Genomic DNA, 23,610 nt, shown 5'->3' with positions numbered 1-23,610 from the left:
TTTGAGGGGAGGTAAGAACACTCCAGAGTTTAGTGGTACATACAACAGCATTTACATTTGTTGCAAAGACTGAAAAGAAAAAAAAATTCTTGACTCAATAAACAAGAGTCCTAATTTCTCGCTTCATATTCAGAATTTATGGAAAGAATTTGTCCTTTAATCAAATCTTTTAATTTAGCACATTAAGTTGCTATTAGAACTATAAAATGTACTCTATATTTGGAAAGTATTATTTTTTCTATTAAAATACCATTTTAGAAGTTTTCAGAAGCTCTCTCTCTCTCTCTAAATATACATATTTATATATATATATATATAAATATATATATACAAAGAATAATTTGATATAAAGAATTTGATAATATCTATAATGGGTCGGCAACATATGGCTCTCGAGCCATATCTGGCTCTTTTGAGGGCCAGATATGGCTCTTTCTGCAGGAGCCATAAAGTCAATTTTTTTTTCAGGCACTGTTACAAGAGCGTGCACTGTGAGCACAGTAAGGCTCTCAATCCATTGAGCTACCCAGCTGCCCCCAATGGATTATTTGTGGTATTTATGGCTCTCACGGTCAAAAAGGTTGCAGACCCCTGATCTATAAGGATCCAAGAGGTTTTTAAAGATAGATTTTTAATAAAAAAAATCAAATGAAGAGAAGCAATGACTGTCTCTCTTATGGCACACAGCAGGAACTAAATAAATGTGCTACTTTAGTTATAAAATTAAATAAGTAAAAACAAGTTTTTTTTCAGAAGCAATTTATTTGAATATCTTAAAAAGCCATATTGTTCACTTTAGCTAAAAATACTGATTTTCTCCAAAAGTCTCTCTAATTGATAACCCCCTTTATTTAAATTATTTCACTAAATTAATTTTTACTTGAAAACAGGACACAATGACAAATTCAAACAAATGTCAAAATATCTATAATTAGCATATAACTTTTAAAATGTTTTGATAAATAGTTTTAGGACTAATATTATTCAAAAATTGTCAGTATATATGCAATACCTAAATCTTAAGTGTTCTAAGGAAGTTGTTTTAACAAAAAGATAACTTTATATTTTGCGATGCAAATTCTATAAATTTATAGATAAGACTCACCCTTGGCTGATAGTTAAAGCATGTTTATTTAACATTAAGAAAATTTTCTGAATGAAAAATCCTCCCCTGTGTTCCTGGCATCTCCAAAGAATACATATGGCAGTTGAAGTCCCTAGAAATTAGGTTCCTAATTTGCATATTTAGTTCTCTACTGTTGCACAAAAGGAATTATCCCCTTCAAGAAAAGCATTTATTAATTCATAGCTAAAGGAATCTAGGGGAAATGGCTGACTCACAAATAATCTTTATATTTTTTTTATTTAGAGTAGTTCACACGAAACAATGACAACATACTGGTATGATGTTTACGATTTTCAAAGGGCTTTCATCATGTCATCTTTGGTGAGGGGATTTTCAAAAGGTTAGACTGAAAGTCAGGTGTCAATATTAAAATCATCAAATTCTGGTGAAATTGTTTAAATTGCCTTTTTCTAGCCCCCAGCAATTAGATAGTATATATACACAGGCTAAAAAAAAAATGCCAGTTTTTTCCAACTCACACTAAGCTTCTCTTATGCAGACAGAACCTTGGGCAAATAGTCTAAGCTAATGAAAAATCACTTTGATTTGTGTCAGACATGATGGTTATTAGCAATTCTTATTTTTAATCCTGATTCTTACAGTTTAAATTTTCAAATATATAGGTGTCCCTGCATTATTAAAATTAAAAAACAAAAAATCTTTATCTTAGTACTTTAAATTTTAAATCATTTTTTTTCCAAATCAAAAGTTGAAACAACATTCAGGAAATAATTACCAATAATCCTCTACTTTGCTTGTATTCTTTGAGGATAATCGCTATACTTTCCACAAATCCTGCTTGGGCAACCCACCTAATGTTAAAATTTTCTTTCACAAATAAAGCTTCCATTCTCAAGTTGACTAACAAATGGTCAAGCTGTCCTTGCTAAAAGACAAAGAATAAGTGAATAATTAATGAGCAAATAATTAAAAGGTTCCATCTAAGTTGGTAAATTGTAATTATTCGATTATCACAGGTCCTTAATAGTAGCTTACATTTATATACCACTTTCTTACAATATTACAATATTACAATTATTTTCTTACAATATTACAAAAATATTGAGGTAGTTAATAGAAGAAAAAACAAAGTCGTTAAACATGAAAACCAGTGAATCAGTATTTATTATAAATAATTATTATATTATATTATATTTCTGGAAGTTGCATATATTTATTTGCTGTCCTATTCTTAAAGACTAAATACGATATTGTTTAATATACCACAGTCTTAAGAGCTCATTCCTCTAGCTAAATTGTAAAAGTAGTCCAGTGGGGAAATAAGATATAAACAAAGATAACAATAGTGAACAACATTTTCTAAGCCACTGAGAGAAACAGGGTCTCTAATAGATATTTTTAATTGGACCCCATCAAGACCAACATAGTTTAGCAAGGCTCTATGCTGGTTTTTGTGACCTGAAAATCAGGTCACAGAACGGATGGCATATCTAAGATAAAAATCTGGAATCCTCTTTATGATTCCTTTTATGATCCACACCTTTTCTTATTGGAAAGCATTATAATCTAATTTTCTAGGAGAGCTTTAAGTTTTTAGTAAACTAGCAGTTAAGGAGTTAACAACTTTTCTCTAAGTTGAGAAAAATGCAGAAATTAACAGAAGCTGCCCTGGCCCTGTATCTATTTCCAGACAGCCCAAGATCAAAGTAGGCAGAGTCAGACACCTTTCATATTCAGCTAGGTACTTTCCACCCTACACCCCACACCCCACATAATGTTAAAGACTCATTCATTAAAGATATCTTTTGAAGCGTGGAATCTTTTTACTAAAATAACTTAGAAAAAATGAGGCTCATTTTTAACCTTGGAAAGTTTCTCGTCTGACCTTAATCTTCATGGGAGAAAACTTTGTAAAACCATATACCAATCATGATGTAATTCTGTAACTTTGGCATGTCTGCGCAGCTGTAAAACTCAGTTATGCTTTGTGAGAAATGATTCTTTTGAAAATGATATAAAAAAAGCTTAGAGGCTTTTTGGAGCAGCCATGAGCTGACAGACAGATGGTTCCTAGACTCATTCTTTCTTACCTAAACTGTCACCTTCCAGACCCCTGGAACTGTTGGATAGCTTCCAACAGGTTACTTTTTTTTTTTTTAATTTTTTTTAAACCCTTAACTTCGGTGTATTGTCTCATAGGTGGAAGAGTGGTAAGGGTGGGCAATGGGGGTCAAGTGACTTGCCCAGGGTCACACAGCTGGGAAGTGGCTGAGGCCGGATTTGAACCTAGGACCTCCCGTCTCTAAGCCTGGCTCTCAATCCACTGAGCTACCCAGCTGCCCCTACAACAGGTTACTTTTTTTAAAAAAAACTTTCTTTTGTTTTTTTTTTCAATTACATGTAGAAACAATTTTTTGCAATTGTTTTCTGACATTTTGAGATTCAGATCTCGCCTTCCTTCAGTTTCTACCTCCCCAGGCTGGTAAATAGTTTGATATAGGTTATGCTAGTGCTTTTATGCAATATATATTTCTGTATTCCCCATACCATGAAAGAAGACACATATCACATACACAATAAAAAAAACTCATGAAGAAAAAAAATGTAAAATTATATGCTTATCTGCAATCAGATTTCAAACTTTGGCTTTGTATAGCATTTTTGGATAGCATGATATCCTTTGGGATTATCCTTGGGACCTTGTTTTGCTAATAATAGTTTAGTCCTTCACAGTTGATCATTGTACTATTATTATATATACTCTTCTCCTGGTTCAGCTCACTTCACTTTGCATCAGTTCATATAAGTCTTTCCAAGTTTTTCTGAACTCATTCTTTTAAAAATTTTATGGTACAATATTATTCTAACCACATTCTACAACTTGTTCAGTCATTCCCCAATTTATGGGCACACTCTCATTTTCTAGTTCTTGGCCACTACAAAGAAAATTGTTAAAAATAGTTTTGTTGGGGGCAGCTGGGTAGCTCAGTGGATTGAGAGTCAGGCCTAGAGACAGGAGGTCCTAGGTTCAAATCCGGCCTCAGACACTTCCCAGCTGTGTGACCCTGGGCAAGTCACTTGACCCCCATTGCCTACCCTTACCAATCTTCCACCTATGGGTCAATACACAGAAGTTAAGGGTTTAAAATTAAAAAAAAGAAAAAGAAAAAGAAAAAGAAAAAATAGTTTTGTTCAAGTAGGTTCTTTTCCCCCTATCTCTGATCTCATTAGGATAGAGACTCAGCAGTAATACTGCTGAGTCAAAGGCTATTTATAGTTTTATGGTCCTTTGGGTATGGTCCCAGATTGCTCTCTACTTGTATTAGTTTATTCACAGTACTACCAATAGTGTATTTGTTTCCCAATTTTACCACATTTATTGTTTTCCTTTATGGTCATATAAGCCAATCTGATAGGTATGAGGTAGTATCTCAGAGTTGTTTTAATTTGCATTTCTTGAATCAATAGTAATTTAGAGCATTATAAACACTAATACATTGTTGGGGGAGTTGGGAACTGATTTAACCATTCTGGAGAGCAATTTGGACCAATGCCCAAAGAGCATAAGAGTACACACCCTTTGACTCAGTAATATCAATAATAGGTTTGTATTCCAAAAAGATAAAAAAGGGAAGGACTTATATGAACAAAAATATTTAAAGCACCTTTTTTTGAGGGGGCAAAATATTGGAAAGTAAGGGGATACCCATCAACTGAGGAATGGCTGAGTAAGTTATAGTATATGATTGTGATGAAATACTATTGTGCTGTAAGAAATGATGAGCAGGAAGATCTCAGAAAAAATCTGGACTTACCTGAATTGAAGCAGAGTAAAGTAATCAGAACTACACAGTGATAGGAATACTTTACAATGACTTAACTATTCTCAACCATATAATGGCCCAATACAATCTCAAAGGACTCTTGATAAAAATGCCATCTGTTTCCAGAGAAAGAACTGATGGAAATCTGCATCCAGACCAAAACAAATGTTTTTATTTTCTTTCTTAACTTTTGCTTGAGTTTCCTTCCCCAAAAGGATTTATATGGAAAAATGTTTTATAAGATTATACATGTAAAATTTATATAAGATTGCTTACTATTTCAGCAGAGGCTGAGGGGAGGGAGGACAGGAGTGAATTTGAGACTCAAAATTCTTTTTTAAAATGTTGGAAACTGTTTTTACATGCAATTGGGGAAAAAAATTAAATTTAAATCCTCCCCCCATATTTGTTGTTTCTCTTCTAATCTTACTTGCATTGGTTTTGTTTGTGCAATACTTTTAAAATTTGAAGTAGTCAAAATTATCTATTTCATTTTTTTGTTATGGTCCCTATGTCTTGTTTGGTCATAAATTCTTCCCTTATCCACAAGTATGACAGGTAAATTTTTCTTTGTTCCCCTAATTTGTTTAAGATATCACTATTTTTTTCTAGATAAAATATCCATTTTGACTTTATCTTAGTTTATAGTGAGATGATGGCCTCTGACTAATTTCTGCCATATTGTTTTCCAATTTTCCCAGCAGTTTTTGTCAAATACTGAGTTCTTCCCCCAATAGCCTGGATCTCTTTATTTGTTGAATACTATGCTACTTTGGTCATTAACTACTGTGTTGATTTCCTAACCTATTCCCGTTGATCCACTTCTTTATTTTTAGCCAGCACCAAAGTGTTTTGATGATTACTGCTTAATAGTATAGTTTGAAACCTGGTATAGTTAGGCTTCTTTCCTTCATATTTTTTTCATGAATATCTCTTGATATAATTATTGGATGCCCTTTTCCCCAACTATATGCCAATAAGTGGGTAAATTAATTTAGGTAGGATTGTCATATTGGCTTGGCCTATCCATGAACAATGTATATTTTTCTAGTTGTTTAGGACTGACCTTATTTGTGTGAGAAGAGTTTTGTAATTGTGTTCATATAGTTGCTGAGGTTTTTTTGGTAAGTATACTCCTAGGTATTTTATATTGTCTACAGTTGTTTTGAATGGGATTTATTTTTCTATCTCTTGCTGTTGAACTTTGTTGGTGATAAATATAAATGCTGATGATTTATAGTGGCTTATTTTGTATCCTGAAACTTTGCTAATGTTGTTTCTATCAGTTTTTAAATTGATTCTCTGGAATTCATCATATCATTTGCAAAGAGTGAAAATTGTGTTTCTTCATTGCCTATTCTAATTCCTTCCATTTCTTTTTCTGCTCTTATTGCTCTTATAGCATTTCTATTATAATATTAAGGAGCTGTAGTGATAATTGGCATCCTTGCTTCATCTCTGATCTTAATGGGAAAGGTTCTAGTTTGTCCCCATTACAGATAAAGCTTGCTGATGGCTTTAGATAGATGCTTTTTTTAAAACTTTAAGGAAAGCTCTTTTTGTTCCAATGTTTTCTAATGTGTTTTTTTTAAATAAGGAATGGGTTTGTATTTTGTCAAAGGCTTTTTCTGCATCTCTTGAAATAATCATGGTTTCTATTGATTTTGTTATTGATATGGTCAATTATGCTGATAGTTTTTATAATATTAAACCATCCTTGCATTTCTGGTATAAAACCCACCTGATCATAGTGTATGGTCCTTATGATATATTCTAGAATCTTTTTGCTAGTATTTTATTTAAAATAATTAACATTATATTATTCATTATTAAATTATTATTAAATTAAATAATTTTATTTAATAAATGATTTAATCATAATAAATAAATAAATGAATGGTTGTTTGTTATTAAAATACTTAATTTTTTTTGCAACAATATTCATTAGGGAGATTGGTCTATAATTTTCTTTCTCTGTGTTAGCTCTTCCTGGTTTAGGTATTAGTACCACATTTGTGTCATAAAAGGAATATGGAAGAATTCCTTCTTCCTTTATGTTTTCAAATACTTAATGTAGTATTGGAATTAATTGTTCTTTGAATGTTTGTTAGAATTCACTTGTGAATCCATCTGACCTTAGTGATTTTTTCTTAGGGAGTTCTTTGATAGCTTGTTCAATTTCTTTTTCTGAGATGGGATTATTTAAGTATTCCATTTCCTCTTTTGTTAACATAGGCAGTTTATATTTTTGTAAATATTCATCTATTTCACTTAGATTGTGAGATTTATTGGCATATAACATTGGGCAAAATAATTGCTTTAATTTCTTCTTCATTGGTTGTGATTTTACCTTTTTCATTTTTGATACTGGCAATTTGGCTTTTTTTTTTTTATCAACTTAGCCAATGGTGTATCTATTCACCAAAGCAGCCCATCTTGTTTATTAGTTGAATAGTCTTCTTACTTTCAATTTATTTATCTCTCCTTTCATTTATTTATTTATTTATTTGTTTGTTTGTTTGTTTGTTTATTTTTTAAACCCTTACCTTCCATCTTGGAGTTAATACTGTGTATTGGCTCCAAGGCACAAGAGTGGTAAGGGCTAGGCAATGGGGGTCAAGTGACTTGCCCAGGGTCACACAGCTGGAAAGTGTCTGAGGCCAGATTTGAACCCAGGACCTCCCGTTCTCCTTTCATTTTGAGGATTTCTAATTAGGTGTTTAATTGGGGATTTTTAATTTGTTCTTTTTCTAATTTTTTTAGTTGCATTCCCAGTTCATTGATCTGTTCTTTCTCTATTTTATTGAGGTAAGAATTTAGAGATATAAATTACTCCCCAAGTATAGCTTGGACTGCATCCCATAAATTTTGGTATATTGTCTCTTCATTGTCATTTTCTTTATTGAAATTATGTATTGTTTTTATGATTTGTTCTTCAATCCATTTATTCTTTAGGATAGAATTATTTAGTTTCCAATTAATTTTTAGTTTTTCTTTCCACTGTCCTTTGTTGATTATAATTTTTTAGCATTATGATCTGAAAAGAATGCCTTTATTCTGCTTTTCTATATTTGGTTGTATAGGATTTAAATTAATGTCCAGTACTCCAAGTGTTCTATTTTATAAAGTTTATAAATTTCATTAATAATCACTAGAAGTAAAGGAATAAAAAGATAATTATGTAACAAAATAAGACCACGTGACTAAATTCTCCTGCCTGTTCATAAAAACCGTTGGCAGCCGCTCTGATTACAGGAAGAACAGCCCGAGAGGCAGGGCTAAACCAAACTTATATCCTTCCTATATCAGCACATAATGTAAGAAGGAAAGTGGGGTGCTGCAAATTATAGTTTTTAGGGTAACAGATTCTAATTACACAGTTGTGAAGTTTTTATGCACTTTTATATGGTCAGTTTTTGTGAAGTGCCATGTTCTGGGGAGAAAAAAAGCATATTCCTTTCTGTTCCCATTCAGTTTTCTCCAGAGGTTTATCTCCCTTTATATTGAAAGCTCCTTGAAGGTAGAGACTGTCTTTCTTTCTTTCTTTTTTTTTTTTAATTGAATCCCCAGCACTAAGCACCAGTGCCTACAGCAGAGCTGGTATTTAATAAATGTTTATTAGATTAGATTGAATAATTTAGAACCCATTTAATTATAAATTATTTTTGAAATAGACATAAAAGATACTTAATATTTAGTTTATTTAATAATCTTATTTTAAAAAATAAGAAAATTAGTAACTTTATACTTACTGATAATTCTTTGCTTAAAAATGCATTTTCTTTTGCAAATTTTTGAACTTTCCCTGGGCCAACATTTCTACTGATGCACTGTTGAAAAAAAAGAGCAATACTAATATGTAAATATAATTTCATATATCTGAGTAAAAAAATAATTGAAAACTTTAAAAAGTACACCTGTAGGAGGTGCTTAGAAGTATGCTAAATGAAAAAGCTTATATGTTGGACAAAGCAGCTATGACCAAGAGAAGTAGTGTTGACAGCCTGAGTCCCAGCATTCTTGGAAGTACAATTGAGAGTGAATCTATGTCTTGGTACATTCACAATTTTGATATCTGCCCACAGATAGCAGCCTAGTTTTATAACAAGTGTCACCTAAGCATATTTAAGCAAAGAAACTAGTCATTTCTTAACTTGGCAGCTCCATTTATGCCTCCTTTCCCTTCCATATACATTCCTGGCTTTGCTTCTATCTAGGTAAAAGCCAGTTTAAGATTAATCATCTGCAGAGGTAGATCATTCATATATAGATACTTACAAATTTATTAAATTTAGGTTTGTCTTAAGACAAAGATAGAGGAAACCCTTGCAGAGTGGTTCCAGTATCTACCACTGTTGCCCCTAATTCCCTCCCTCCACTTTCCCCCTGGAGCTGCCAGCCTCTTCTTAAAATCAGTATGATAAAAAACAACAATGAATAGGCAAAAAAAAAGAATTCCTGGGCTTTCCTTAATTCTTGATGACGTTCTAAACACTAATATATGTTTGTAATTGCAGAATATCTTGCACTAGAATAAATCCTAAACTTTAGACAGTTTCAAGACTATTCCATTTTATAGTAATTCTCGTCTTTTTTTGCATATTTAATTTCTTAAGAAAAAAATACTATCAAAATATTGACTCCTCTAACGTCCTATTTTATTGTCTGTCACCCTGTAGCATGTAGGTGGCCCAGAGTTCCTGAAGACTATGCTTATGAAGCGTAAGTTCTCAAAGGTTCTAAGTTGGGAAGGCTTTGAGTAGATGACATTTTACTAAGGTCAGTGGAGAGATTACAATCTACTCTAGTACAGGAAGTACCTACCTTGACTAAATTACAGGTTTTTAAAGTTAGTATTAAAATATGACATTGAAGTATTTACCTTTAATATATCTTCTTGTGTATGAGAAGCTTCATCCACGGCAAGTAGGTAGTGAACTTTTGGCACGTGGTCTGCTATATTTTGTAGGACTCTGTAATTCAGTAAGTACAAAGATCACCCATAGAGATTATAACTGAAGAATCCCAGAGAAAAACACTAGCAAATCCAGTTCTTGCCCTATTTGAGACACTGAGCTACTTGATTTTATTATTGCAATACTACAGTAAAGTTCAGCATTTTTCTGAGAAGAGGATGAGCTGCCAAGATGGCATTCTTATTTTATTATCCCTATTCTTCTTCCCTTTCCCTTCTCCCTCCCTCTCCTCTTCTAGTCCCATTTTTCCACTCTAAGTCTGGGTCTCTTTGTCCCTTTCATTCCTTTCCCCACTCTTTCAACATATATATGCATCTCTGTTTTGATGCCCGGAGGGAGATGAGCCTCAGAAAATGTTTAACAATTTGTTCTGTTGTCAGAAAAATTAGTGGAGACTATAGGGATAATGGAAGTACTGCAGAAAGGGTTTGTGTTGTGAATGTTTAATGTTTAAGTACCATTGCTCTAGGTATCAATGCACATTTAAATACAAGTTGGGGAGAACTACCAACCCAGCTTTGTACTAGTTGCACATTTGGGATCAACGTATAAGTCCAAAGTAGATGTGATGCTGGGCAAGGTGAGAAGACCATAATTTAATTCAGCAGGTAGGTGAATAAATATACTGACTTCACAGTGAAGCTGACTGCTTTATTTCTTATAGCAGTATAATATAATCTACAAAACCCCAGAGTTACTTCTACATTCTTTCTAGCCAATACAATCTTTTCGGATGGATTAAGGGGAAAACAGAACATCTTGCCTCTGCTGGAACAAGTGCATAAATACTACCTCCCAACTCAAAGAGAAAAGAACAGGGTCTGAGGGGGCAAGATGGCATACATGAAGGATTAAAATCAATTAAGTAGTCAGATCAGGGTTAGCAAGACATAGGGAGAGGATACTATCCCATTTGGGCAGCTAGGTAGCAGAGGAGATAGAGCACTGGGCTTGGAATCAGGAAGACTCACTAAATTGAAATCTGGCCTTAGGCACTTACTAACTGTGTGACCCTGGGCAAGTCACTTAACCCTTTTTGCCTCTGTTTCTCATATGGAAAATGAGCTGGAGAAGGAAATGCCAAACTACTCCAGTATCTTTGCCAAGAAAACCCCAATTGGGAGCACAAAAAGTCAGACATGACTGAACATCAACTATCCCATCTGGAGATGCCAGGTCCCAGTTAGAAAAGCCCACTGAGATGACCCTAACCTTAACCTATTCCATGGAACTGGGCATAAATGCTTTGGCTCCATGGGGGAAGGCAAGTGTTCAGTGTCTTTGGGAAAGGAAATGTACAACCAAAGAATCTTAGTTGGTCCTCATGTTTCCTCATGAGTGTAATCAGTGCTGAAAAGAATTGGTAAGTAATCCAGAAAGAATAACCTACTCTGGGAGTTAAATGGAATTAGGAAAAGTAGCTTCTGGTAGCCCCATTTTTAAGCTGATGCCACTTCTGCCTTGTAAAGGACACTGTCCCCTCAGTGGCTCCTCTGCAATCAGCAACAAAAAAATACAGGCATATAACAGCAAGAACATGTATTTGTCTAGGACATGTATTGAGGATGGACCTTATGTTTTTGGCTGCCTCTTCTGAGTCTTTCTGGGAGCCTAGGACACCAAACAGTAGTCCTAAGAAATTGATATTCCCAGCCTTGTTAGTACCACTTACTAACAAAAGGAACTGGGACCTGGTTCCTCAGTAAGAGATAATTTCCACAACAACTTATTGGAAGACAACTTCAAAATCAATATTGTGGATTGCTCCAATAGTACAGATTAGAGATGAATATGAAATATTGATTTTGAAGTTGTCTTTATCATGTGTTAGAGTATAACAGGTGATAGTTTTTTTTAACCTTTACTTTCTGTCTTAGAATCAATACTGTGCAGAAGAACAGTAAGGACTAGGCAACGGGGATTATATGAATTATCTGTGTTAAACAGCTAGGAAGTATTTAAATTCAGATTTCAACCCAAGACCTTTGTCACCAGGCATGGCTCTCAATCCACTGAGATATTTTTTTTTGTTTTTTGCTGCCCCCCCAAGTTATGCTTTCATATTTTATCTATTTATTAATGTTAATCTATGTCTTTTGTAAATTAAGCATTTCTTTTATGGTAAAGAAAATAGTTATCTCATCCCTGATAGGTAATTTATATATTCTAGAAGGGAATGTACAAGGTTCATGCCTTTTCAGGGAGATCCCTCAAATTAGCAAACCTAATTTTGTTTAAGAGATTTTCTCTTGGTGTTGATGATGCCCTGGTATCCTGTTATTGTGGTCTCCTTTCTCTTGGTCTTTTAACCTTCTGGGGAGAATTATTTTTCCATAATCCCAATTCTCAGAGACCTGCCTGAGAATTTGTTTCTACAGTGTGCGTCCTTACAATCACCTTATTGACTTCTCTTGGGCAAGATGGAAACTTCCCCTGGTGTGGCTGGGCTTCAGCTCCTTCTCAGAAATCTGTTACGTTCAAAGTCAAGGAAACTTAAGAGAACAATATGAAAATATATGTATGCCCAAGGGCAAACATTTCTGGTCCTCTAGTTTCCATGGTAATGCTTTTGGAAAGAGGGAGTGTGGGAAGCCGTTCTATGTATTAAAGCCTTTGGAGAAATAGGATCAAATTTAGGGCCTGTTATCTGGATTCCCTATGTGACCAATCCAGGCTGAGGCAGTCTTTGTGTTTGGTCCTGGTCACCTGAGCCCCAAAAGGCTCTGGTACCAGCAGGTAGGTTAATCCAAAATCAACTTGATCCCTCCAAGAGGCTATTAGGAGTCATTTAGAGAAACAGAGTCTGTAACAGATATTTTATCTGGATCCCATTACAAAATCATCGGCAAGTAAAACTGTGTGTATGATTTTTCTGCACTGCATGTCAGGAATGCAGACAGAATGGGCCATCTAAGATAAAAATCTGAGGCTCCTCTTTTGACTCAGTTTTGATCCCCACCTTTCTTAGAACTCCTATTGGAAAACTTTGAAGCGGCAGACCAGCATCTACTGAGTTAATGATTCCTCTCCTTGATAATTAAGAAGCCTGGACCCTGACAAACATTACTTAAGATAAGTCTGCATACTTAGATAAGTATGGCGCTTTTAGTCTTGACTTTATTTGTCCAGGTGCCTATAATCCTGGAAGATAGAACTCAATAAGTGAGCATCTCCATAAAAATATTTCCTCTCCCAGAATTATCCCTACTAATTGATGGTTGGAATTTGGCCATTGTCTTGGTACTTATACCTTTACTCTTTAGACTTTAATGGGTTATGTATGATCTGTTACCCCTTCATAGCTGTGTTCTTTGTTTGAAACCAATATATAATAAACTCCCAAGCCCACAGACTTGGGGACAGCATGGGCTAACCACTAGTCTAGTTGTTCTCATTTTCTTTCTCCTGCTTTAACCATCCTATGCCACCACGCCGCTCAGGACCCCAAAAAATCATATAGAGGCATGGCCCCCTATAAGGGAGCCCAGAGTTATATTTTACTGTATATTCCCATAATTTTTCTAAAGTCTACATATGAGATTTCTTTGTAGTGTTTGATTGAGTGAGGTCCAGTGTCCTCTCTGGGAGAGTATAACTGACAAAGTAATAGCTCAAGAAAGGGGGTTCAGTTCTCTGAGGCTGGAAAATTATAAATTGTGAAGAAGACTGAAGATTTATAAACCATTTTTAGTTTCTGTAGGCCCTCAAGGGCTATGATTAAGCAGAGTAACACTTAAGTTTCTCCTAAATGGAAAGACCTCCAGGAATTGATGCAGAGTGAAAGGAGCAGAGCCTGAAGAACATGGTACACAGAGACTGATACACTGTGGTACAATCGAATGTAATGGACTTCTGTACTGGCAGCAATGCAATGACCCAGGACAACACTGAGGGATTTATGGTAAAGAACACTACCCACATTCAGAGGAAGAACTGCAGGAGTGGAAACACAGAAGAAAAACAACTGCTTGAACATATGGGTTGATGCAGACACTGTTGGGGATTTAGACCCGAAACGACCACACCAATGCAACTATAAATAATATATTATAAATAAGTCTTGATTGATCATACATGTCATAACCAGTGGAAATGTGTGTTGGATATGGGGGGGAGGTGAAGGAGAAAGTAAAAGCAAGAATCGTGTAACCATGGAAAATTTTTCTAAAAAGATAAAATATTTAAATCTAAAACAAAAAATTTCTCCTAAAAATTGCAGCATAATGTACTCATCTAACACATTTTGGAAGAGACAAAAACTCAAGGTTTAGAAACTGTAGGAATGAAATAACTTTCAGTGAGGGTATCTTACTAATAATGCTTACCCTGCTAAATCAAGGACATGAATTGCTGGAACTACATTTGCACCATTACCAAATACTGGTAATGTAGGGACTTCACCCAACCATGCCATCTGTAAAAAAAGAAGTAAAAGTAATGAGCATTATTTATGCCAGTTTCAGTTACTTGTTTAAATGTACTAGAAAAGTAGTAATTTATTCTAAGAAGCAAGTGCTACTTGATGTTACAACTATTTTATTACCTGGACTCTTGGAACAAATGCTTTGGTATCAGAGGGCTGCTCAATCTTTAATTTCTGAGAACTGGAAAGGAACTTTAGCGGTCTCATCTAATCCAGTAATGATAAAACTCAAATAAAAATGGGTACCTGCGGGCCATATATTGACTTAGAAAAATAACAAATTAACATTCTCTATCTTTTGTTATATTTTTAATTATTTGGTTAAACATTTCCCAATTATATTGTAATCTATTTCTGACCAAACTGGAGAATTTTGTAGGCTGTGAATCTGACACTACTGATATAGTCCACCTCTTACCAAAACTGTTTTATATGTTTCTTGAACTGCTCAAGAAAATCTAATCAGTAGACTCTCTTCATGATTCAAACAGATGCCAAGGGGTACAAGTAGGGCAAAATAGAGTTGGACCCAAGGACAGTTTAGCTGGGTAATAGCTAGGCAAGAGAGAGTGGGGCAGAGAGAGCAACTTCCTCTAGCATAGGCTAATATATACCCCTTGTGATGTCATTACTCAGTCTCTCCCCTGGACTTCCCAAGAGGTTTCTGATTGGTAAGTAGCCATTGAAGAGGTGGACTTAGAGACTCCAACTTCTCCCTCTTTACTTCGTCACAGGAAGAGGTGGGTCTTAAGGATGTCAAGAAGCCCCTTCCTCCCCACCATGTGGCTGGGTCAGCATGACTGCCTAGCTCAAGGTGGCAGGAGCTTACTGACCTCCCTTACCTAAGAGAGTTCTTGTTTACAGATAAGCAAGGATCAGGTCTCCACCCTGCTTGTAATAAAAGTCAGCCCAGGGAGATGCCTTGAGATGTGGGAGTAAATTACTTTAACTTGGAAGCAGGCTGACCTTCTAAACCTGAGGTTTAAGAAAGGGTTGAGGGTGCAGCTAGGTGACTCAGTGGATTGAGAGCCAGGCCCAGAGGTGGGAGGCCCTGGGTTCAAATGCAGCCTCAGACACTTCCTCGCTGTGTCACCCTGGGCAAGTCACTTAACCTCCATTGCCTGGCCCTTATTGCTCATTGGCCTTGGAACTAATATACAGCATTGACTCAAAGACTGAAGATAAGGATTTAAAAAACAAAACAAAACCAGAAAGGTTTCATATAAAAATTGTCACAGTTCATTTCCACAAGTATTATAGGAATGAAATTATTTGCCCATATTCTCTTTTCCCCTACCCCTCCCAATTTTATTTAGACAAAATAAATTATCTAGTTAAGCTCTTTAACAAAAGACTTCAACACACCCTCTAACATTCATCTAAAGATTATGTTTTCCTTGTTTCCAAAGAAATATAACATTCCATATCTATTTGGGAGGATGAATGATATTCAGATGGATTGGGGGGGTCAGCAAATTGGGAAAGTAGTCTAGGATTCTAGGGTTACAGAAAGAAATGCATCATCTATATCAAGCTTATACAGAATGAAAAAGCTAATGTCATAAATGTGCAGGTGGTCACTCACTCTTGCAAGGTGGCTATAACTAGCTAAAACTGAACTAAAATCACAAAAAATTTTGTTAAACATAAATCCAGATCTTGATGGATGTAGAAAGTAGAAGTGCTAATATAAAGAAGAAACTATTAAAGAAGATGCAAGAATAAAATTATCTATTGAGTAATGGCAATTAAATGGCTAAAATAAGTAATTCAATTTAAAAAACCTGTAAGGTAATCACTATGAACAAGACAATGTACAAGGTACTTGAAATAAAAAAGAAAAAGTAATCTTCAAAAGATTAGAATCTAGTAGAGGCCAGGCAATTACCACTAAAAAATAAGGAGGAAATATTGGAATATAATATTCCAAAACAACAAGATTTGGGCTTATTACCAGAACTTCTTTTCCGTGAGAAGCTGAGTATGGTCCTACAGTGGGAAAATTGATTTTTATAGAACAGAGGGTTTTTAAACATTTCTGATAAATTTGACCTGAGTAGGAACTTTGAAATGTAAACATAAGAGTCCAGAGAGCTAGAGAGAGATTTTTTTAGCAATTGGGAGGGTCTATACAATGATATAATGTCAACATTACAAGAGGGAGAAGAAATGAGTGCGTCTTCAGAACCTTAGAGTCTTTAAAGGATATTGAGGAAGTTATTAAGAAAAACAGAAGTCAACTAGAGAGTAGATTGGTTTTGTTTCGAGGTTTTTAAGAGGTGAAAGGGAAGGGAGAGTAAAAGGAGTTAGAAGTGGGTAGAAATTTTCTATTTCTCATAACTGGGGTGACAGTATTTTAACATTGAAGAAGGAATGGAAGGAGTGATATGAGATGAACCCTCAGTCTAATCTGAAGTGGCCAAAAGAGGTCTGGACACACTTGAGCACATGCACAAACACAGTTTAATGAAGAACTACATCAACTCCACAGGGAAACAGAAGGGATAGAATTGGATTAAAGGGAAGATAACACCAAGGAGAGAATACTCACAAGCAGAACAAACTTCCTAATCTTGAAGGAGGGGGTCTTACTGGGGGAACAAAAAGAAGTACTCAACCAGTTCAACACCTCACCTCATGGTCAGCCTCAATCTCACCTGCCCCATATATACAATCAGTTGCCAAATCTTGCTGTTTCTGCCTTCACAACAACTCTTCATCCATGCCCTCTTCTCTTCACTCAAACAGCCACCACACTACTTTAGATCACCTCTCTCCAAGACTATTACAAGAACTTTCTAATTGGTTTTTTAAACTCAAGTCTTTTTTCTCACTCTAATATATCCTCTACTTAGCTGCCAAAATGATTTTCCTAAAGCACAAGTTTTGACCTACAATCCGATTCAGTGACTCACTATATCTCTGAGATCAAATGTAAGCCCTTGTTTCGCATTTAAAGTTTCTCACAACTGATCTCTTCATGTATTGTGTAAGTAAAATTGTTTTATGTTTTCAAGGTCTATGGGCCTCAGAGCTTATAAGAGCTGTTGGCAACTACCCCAGGAGGATTCCCATTATCCTTCTGTGTAAGTATAATGAAGCCACATAAGTGAGAGTGCTCAAAATGTACCTGGATTTTCTTGTGTTACAAAGGGGTCTCTGACACAAAGTATAGATATAAATATTGAAATATATTTGAATCTAACTTGGGGGTAGCTGGATGGCTCAGTGGATTGAGAGCCAGGCCTAGAGACAGGAGGTCCTAGGTTTAAACCTGGCCTCTGACACTTCTCAGCTGTGTGACCCTGGGCAAGTCACTTGACCCCCATTGCCTAGCCCTTACCACTCTTATGCCTTGGAACCAATGCACAGTATTGATTCCAAGACGGAAGGTAAGGGATTAAAAAAAATATTTGAATCTAACTCAAATGTTTTCTTCTCTGAGTCCCTTGGATCAGTAAAAACCTCTTCTCTTAGATCTCAAAGGGTGCTTTATGTGACAACTTTGTGATGACCTAATAATCATAGAATGTTGAGCATTATACTGTTATGTTACAATACATATTATATTATGTTATATTGAACAGTAATTGTGTTAGTGTCTATCTGTAGACTAGACTATAAGCTCTCTTGAAACATAGGCTTTGTTAAATTAAGTCCAATATTCCTTAGGCCTTGCACAGTTCTCTCTCTTTTTTTAAACCCTACCCTCTGTCTTAGTCTTGATACAAGTATCATTTCCAAGGCAGAAGAGCAATTAGTGTTAGGCAATTGAGATTAAGTGACTTGCCTAGGGTAACACATTTAGGAGGTTTCTGAGGCCAAATATGAGCTCAGGTCTTCCTGACTCGAGATCTGACATTCTATCCATTGAGATTCCTAGCTGTCCCCAGCATGCTCTTTAAAAATAAGAACTTAAGAACAATGCTGAATTGTATCAAACCTGGGAATTGAAAATTATAATATTACTTCTTAAATGAAAGGTTTTAGGCTTTTAAGTTGATAGAATCAGTTTCACTATCATGATGAACTTCTATCATTTGAAGATTCTTATCATACATTTTTATAAGACTTACAAAATTCTTATACCATGAAATGGAACTCTAGATCTATTGGGGGACCTGAAGCAAATTTCTTTCACAATCGCTTCAATAATCAACATCAGTTATCAACAAATACACAGAGTAACAACCCTGACTGTTGAAGTCTTATTTCTAAAAACCCACTCTTAACACTGCCTCTCCAAAATGAACATCATTTCCACTGATATCTTGTTTTCATAGGACCAATTAAATGAAATTAGAAAGAACATACCTGTATGAAGAACTATATAGTTTTAAAATTTCTTTAAGGAATAAATATGATGAGCTGGGCATGGTGGCACAAAGCTATTATCCCTGCTATTGGGTAGATGCTGAAACTATGGATGGATTGAGTTCTCGGAATCAATCTGTAGCAGGTGTTCACAGTAACTATAGCATAAATATGGTGAGTCACTGAGTTTGGAAGGCTACCAGGCTAGAGAGTTGAAGCAATACAGGTTGGGAAAGTAGAACGGGTTAAAACTTCTGCACAGATCAACACTGGGATCAAGTCCATGAGAAGCCACTTGATTCCCAGGATAGATGCCACCCAATCTCAAAAAACAAAAAACAAAAAACAAAAAAAACCCAACCTCAACAAAAAAACAAAAGAAGTGAAAGAAAAAAGAAGGAAAGAAAGAATACTTGTTGAAGCAAGTTACTTAACATTATTAGAAAAAAAAATTGGGGTAAGTCTTGTTTTTTGGCCTGGACTTGATATATATATATATATATATATATATATATATAGAGAGAGAGAGAGAGAGAGAGAGAGATCTCTGTAGTCAATCAATAAGTCAATAAAAGTTTATTAAATGCCTGCTATATGCCAGATGNGAGAGAGAGAGAGAGAGAGAGAGAGAGAGAGAGAGATCTCTGTAGTCAATCAATAAGTCAATAAAAGTTTATTAAATGCCTGCTATATGCCAGATGTTGTGCTAAGTACTGGGGATTCAAAAAAAGGCAAAAGACAGTACTTCTCAAGGAGCTCACAGTCTAATAGGGGAGATAACAGGAAAACAAATATTTTCAAATAAGCTATATACGGAATAAATGAGAAATAATCAACAGAAGGAGAAACTAGAATTAAGAGTTTGAGAAAAACTTCCCATAGAAGGTGGGATTTTAGCTAGGCTTTGAAGAAAAAAGGAAGACAGTATACAGAGATGAAGACAGAGAACATTCCAGGCATGCGGAATAGTCAGTGAAAATGCCTGGAGCCAAGAAATGGTATTTCTTATTTTTAGGAAATAAAGAGAGAGAGATCAGTGTCACTGTATTGAAGAGTATGTGTGTGAGAAGGTATAAGAAAAAAGATTGGAAAGATAGGGAGGTTTAGGTTACGAAGGGCTTTGAATATCAAATGGAAGATTTTATATTTGATCCTGAAGGTAAGAAGGAACCACTGGTGCTACTGGAGGAAGACGGTGATAGGGCCAGCCTTGTACTTTGGCAATATCATCTTGGCAGCACAGTGGACTGGACTGAGCAGAGACTTGCAGTAGGTAGACCAACACACAAGCTATTGAAATAGTCCAGGTTTGAGACAATAAAGTCCTGCACCAGGGTGGTGGCAGTATTAGAGGACAGAAGGGGGCATATTTGAGATGACTGCACAGGTTGAATCAACAGGCCTTGGCAACAGACTGGGAGGTGATAGATAGTGAGAAATTGAGGATAACACCTAGGTTTTAAGTCTGGAGGACTGGGAGAATAATGGTATCTTTGAAAGTAATAGGAAAGTTTGGAAGAAGGGGAACTTTGGGAGGAAAGATAATTTAATTTTAGACATGTTGAAAGTAAAATGTGTACAGCACATCCAGTTCAAGATGATTAATTGGTAGTTGAAGATGCCAGACTGGAGGTCAGCAGAGAGGTTAGGGATGGATAGGTAGATGTGAGAATCATCAGTATAGAGATGATAATTGTATCCATGGGAGTTGAGGAGATCATTAAGTGAAATGGTATAGAGGGAACAGAGAAGAGGGCTCAAGGTAAAAGATGGGACATTTATGGTTAACAGATATGACCTGTATGAAGATCCAGAAAAGGAGTATGAGGAAGAATGATTATTTAGGTTGGAGTGGAACCAGGAGAGAATACCATTCTGAAAACCTGGACAGAAGAGATAATCAAGGAGAAAAGTATGACCGACAGTGTCAAAGGCTATAGAGAAGTCAACAAAGAAGAGGACTGAGAAAAGGTCATTGGATTTAGCAATTAAGAGATCATTGGTAGTAAGGGCACCTGGACAGGCAAATCAAAAACCAATTGGAAATTAAACAATATGATTCTCCAAAACCAATTAGTCAAAGAAGAAATCATAGAAACAATCAACAATTTCATTGAAGAGAATGACAATGATGAGACATCCTACCAAACTCTGTGGGATGTAGCCAAGGCAGTACTCAGGGGAAAATTTATATCCTTGAGTGCATATATTAACAAATTAAGGAGGGCAGAGATTAATGAATTGGGTGTGCAACTCAAAAAACTAGAAAGCGAGCAAATTAAAAATCCCCAGATGAAAACTAAATTAGAAATACTAAAAATCAAGGGAGAAATTAATAAAATCAAAAGTAAAAGAACTATCGAATTAATAAATAAGACTAGAAGCTGGTATTTTGAAAAAACAGATAAAATAGACAAAGTACTGGTCAATCTAATAAAAAAAAAGGAAAGAAGAAAACCAAATTGACAATATCAAAGATGAAAAGGGAGACCTCACCTCTAATGAAGGGGAAATTAAGGCAATCATTAAAAACTATTTCGCCCAATTATATGGCAACAAATAGAACAATTTAGGAGATATGGATGAATATTTACAAAAATATAAATTGCCTAGATTAACAGCAGAAGAAATAGAATACCTAAATAATCCCATATCAGAAAGAGAAATTGAACAAGCCATCAAAGAACTCCCTAAGAAAAAACACCAGGACCTGATGGATTCACAAGTGAATTCTATCAGACATTCAAAGAGCAACTAATCCCAATACTATACAAATTATTTGACATGATAAGCAAAGAAGGAGTCCTACCAAATTCCTTTTATGACACAAATATGGTACTGATTCCAAAGCCAGGGAGATCAAAAACAGAGAAAGAAAACTATAGACCAATCTCCCTAATGAACATAGATGCAAAAATCTTAAATAGAATACTAGCAAAGAGACTCCAGCAAGTAATTAAGAAGATCATCCACCATGATCAGGTGGGATTTATACCAGGAATGCAAGGATGGTTCAACATTAGGAAAACCATCCACATAATTGACCATATCAACAGTCTAACAAACAAAAATCACATGGTTATCTCAATAGATGCTGAAAAAGCCTTTGACAAAATACAGCATCCATTTCTATTGAAAACACTGAAAAGTATAGGAAAGAAGGACCTTTCCTAAAAATAATAAACAATATATACCTAAAACCATCAACAAGCATCATATGCAATGGGGATAAATTAGAAGTCTTCCTAATAAGATCAGGAGTGAAACAAGGTTGCCCATTATCACCTGTACTATTCAACATAGTACTAGAAACACTAGCAGTAGCAATTAGAGAAGAAAAAGAAATTGAAGGTATCAAAACAGGCAATGAGGAGACTAAGCTATCACTCTTTGCAGATGATATGATGGTCTACTTAAAAAATCCTAGAGAATCAACTAAGAAGCTTGTAGAAATAATCAACAACTTTAGCAAAGTTGCAGGATACAAAATAAATGCATATAAATCATCAGCATTTCTATACATTTCCAACACACTAGAGCAGCAAGAGGTAGAAAGAGAAACACCATTTAAAATCACCCTAGATAATATAAAATACTTGGGAATCTATCTACCAAAACAAACACAGCAATTATATGAAAACAACTACAAAACACTTTCCAAACAAATAAAACTGGATCTCAACAATTGGAAAGCCAATGACTGCTCATGGGTAGGACGAGCTAACATAATAAAAATGACCACTCTACCCAAATTAATTTACCTATTTAGCGCCATACCTATCAAATTACCAAAAAACTCCTTTACTGAATTAGGAAAAACTATAACAAATTTCATTTGGAATAACAAAAGATCAAGAATATCAAGGGAAATAATGAAGAAAAATGTGAAGGAAGGTGGCCTAGCAGTACCAGATATTAAACTATACTATAAAGCATCAGTCATCAAAACAATATGGTACTGGCTAAGAGATAGAAGGGAGGATCAGTGGAATAGACTTGGGGTTAATGACATCAGCAAGACAGTGTATAATATACCCAAAGAGCTAAACTTTTGGGACAAAAATCCACTATTTGACAAAAACTGCTGGGAAAATTGGAAAACAATATGGGAGAGATTAGGTTTAGATCAACATCTCACACCCTACACCAAGATAAATTCAGAATGGGTGAATGACTTGAATATAAAGAGGGAAACTATAAATAAGTGAACACAAAATAGTATACCTGTCACATCTCTGGGAAAGGAAAGATTTTAAAATCAAGCAAGAGTTAGAGAAAATTACAAAAGGTAAATTAAATGATTTTGATTATATTAAGCTAAAAAGCTTTTGTACAAACAAAAACAATGTAGTCAAAATCAGAAGGGAAACAACAAAGTGGGAAAAAATATTTATAACAAAAAACTCTGACAGGGGTCTAATTACTCAAATATACAAGGAGTTAAAGCAATTGTATAAAAAAGCAAGCCATTCCCCAATTGAAAAATGGGCAAGAGACATGAATAGCCAATTTTCAGGCAAAGAAATCAAAAGTATCAATAAGCACATGAGAAAGTGTTCTAAATCTCTAATAATTAGAGAAATGCAAATCAAAACAACTCTGAGGTATCACCTCACACCTAGCAGATTGGCTAAAATGAAAGAAGGGGAGAGTAACGAATGTTGGAGGGGATGTGGCAAAATTGGGACATTAATGCATTGCTGGTGGAGTTGTGGACTGATTCAACCATTCTGGCTGGCAATTTGGAACTATGTTCAAAGGGCTATAAAAGACTGCCTGCCCTTTGATCCAGCCATACCATTGTTGGGTTTGTACCCCAAAGAGATCATAAACAAACAGACTTGTACAAAAATATTTATAGCCGCGCTTTTTGTGGTGGCAAAGAACTGGAAAAGGAGAGTATGTCCTGCAATTGGTGAATGGCTGAACGAATTGTCGTGTATGCTGGTGATAGAATACTACTGTGCTCAAAGGAATAATAAACTG

At 35.2% G+C, this 23,610-nt stretch overlaps 1 protein-coding gene across 1 annotated transcript in view; it reads right to left on the bottom strand.

The window, feature by feature from the left end:
- AK7 (adenylate kinase 7) overlaps positions 1-23,610 on the bottom strand; it is a 159,687-nt gene that overhangs the window by 51,450 nt on the left and 84,627 nt on the right. The window contains exons 7-10 of the mRNA XM_044661875.1: positions 14,213-14,301; positions 9,794-9,884; positions 8,664-8,741; positions 1,863-2,012 (exon numbers count right to left, since the gene is read on the bottom strand). Of these exons, the coding sequence (XP_044517810.1) occupies positions 1,863-2,012; positions 8,664-8,741; positions 9,794-9,884; positions 14,213-14,301 (408 nt within the window). The remainder of the gene's footprint in view (positions 1-1,862; positions 2,013-8,663; positions 8,742-9,793; positions 9,885-14,212; positions 14,302-23,610) is intronic.

This window comes from Gracilinanus agilis, chromosome 2, assembly GCF_016433145.1.
Source record: "Gracilinanus agilis isolate LMUSP501 chromosome 2, AgileGrace, whole genome shotgun sequence".
In the NCBI taxonomy this organism is placed as follows: Eukaryota; Metazoa; Chordata; class Mammalia; order Didelphimorphia; family Didelphidae; genus Gracilinanus; species Gracilinanus agilis.
The sequence above is the reverse complement of the archived record's forward strand: the minus strand, read 5'-3'. Positions and strand labels throughout refer to the sequence as shown.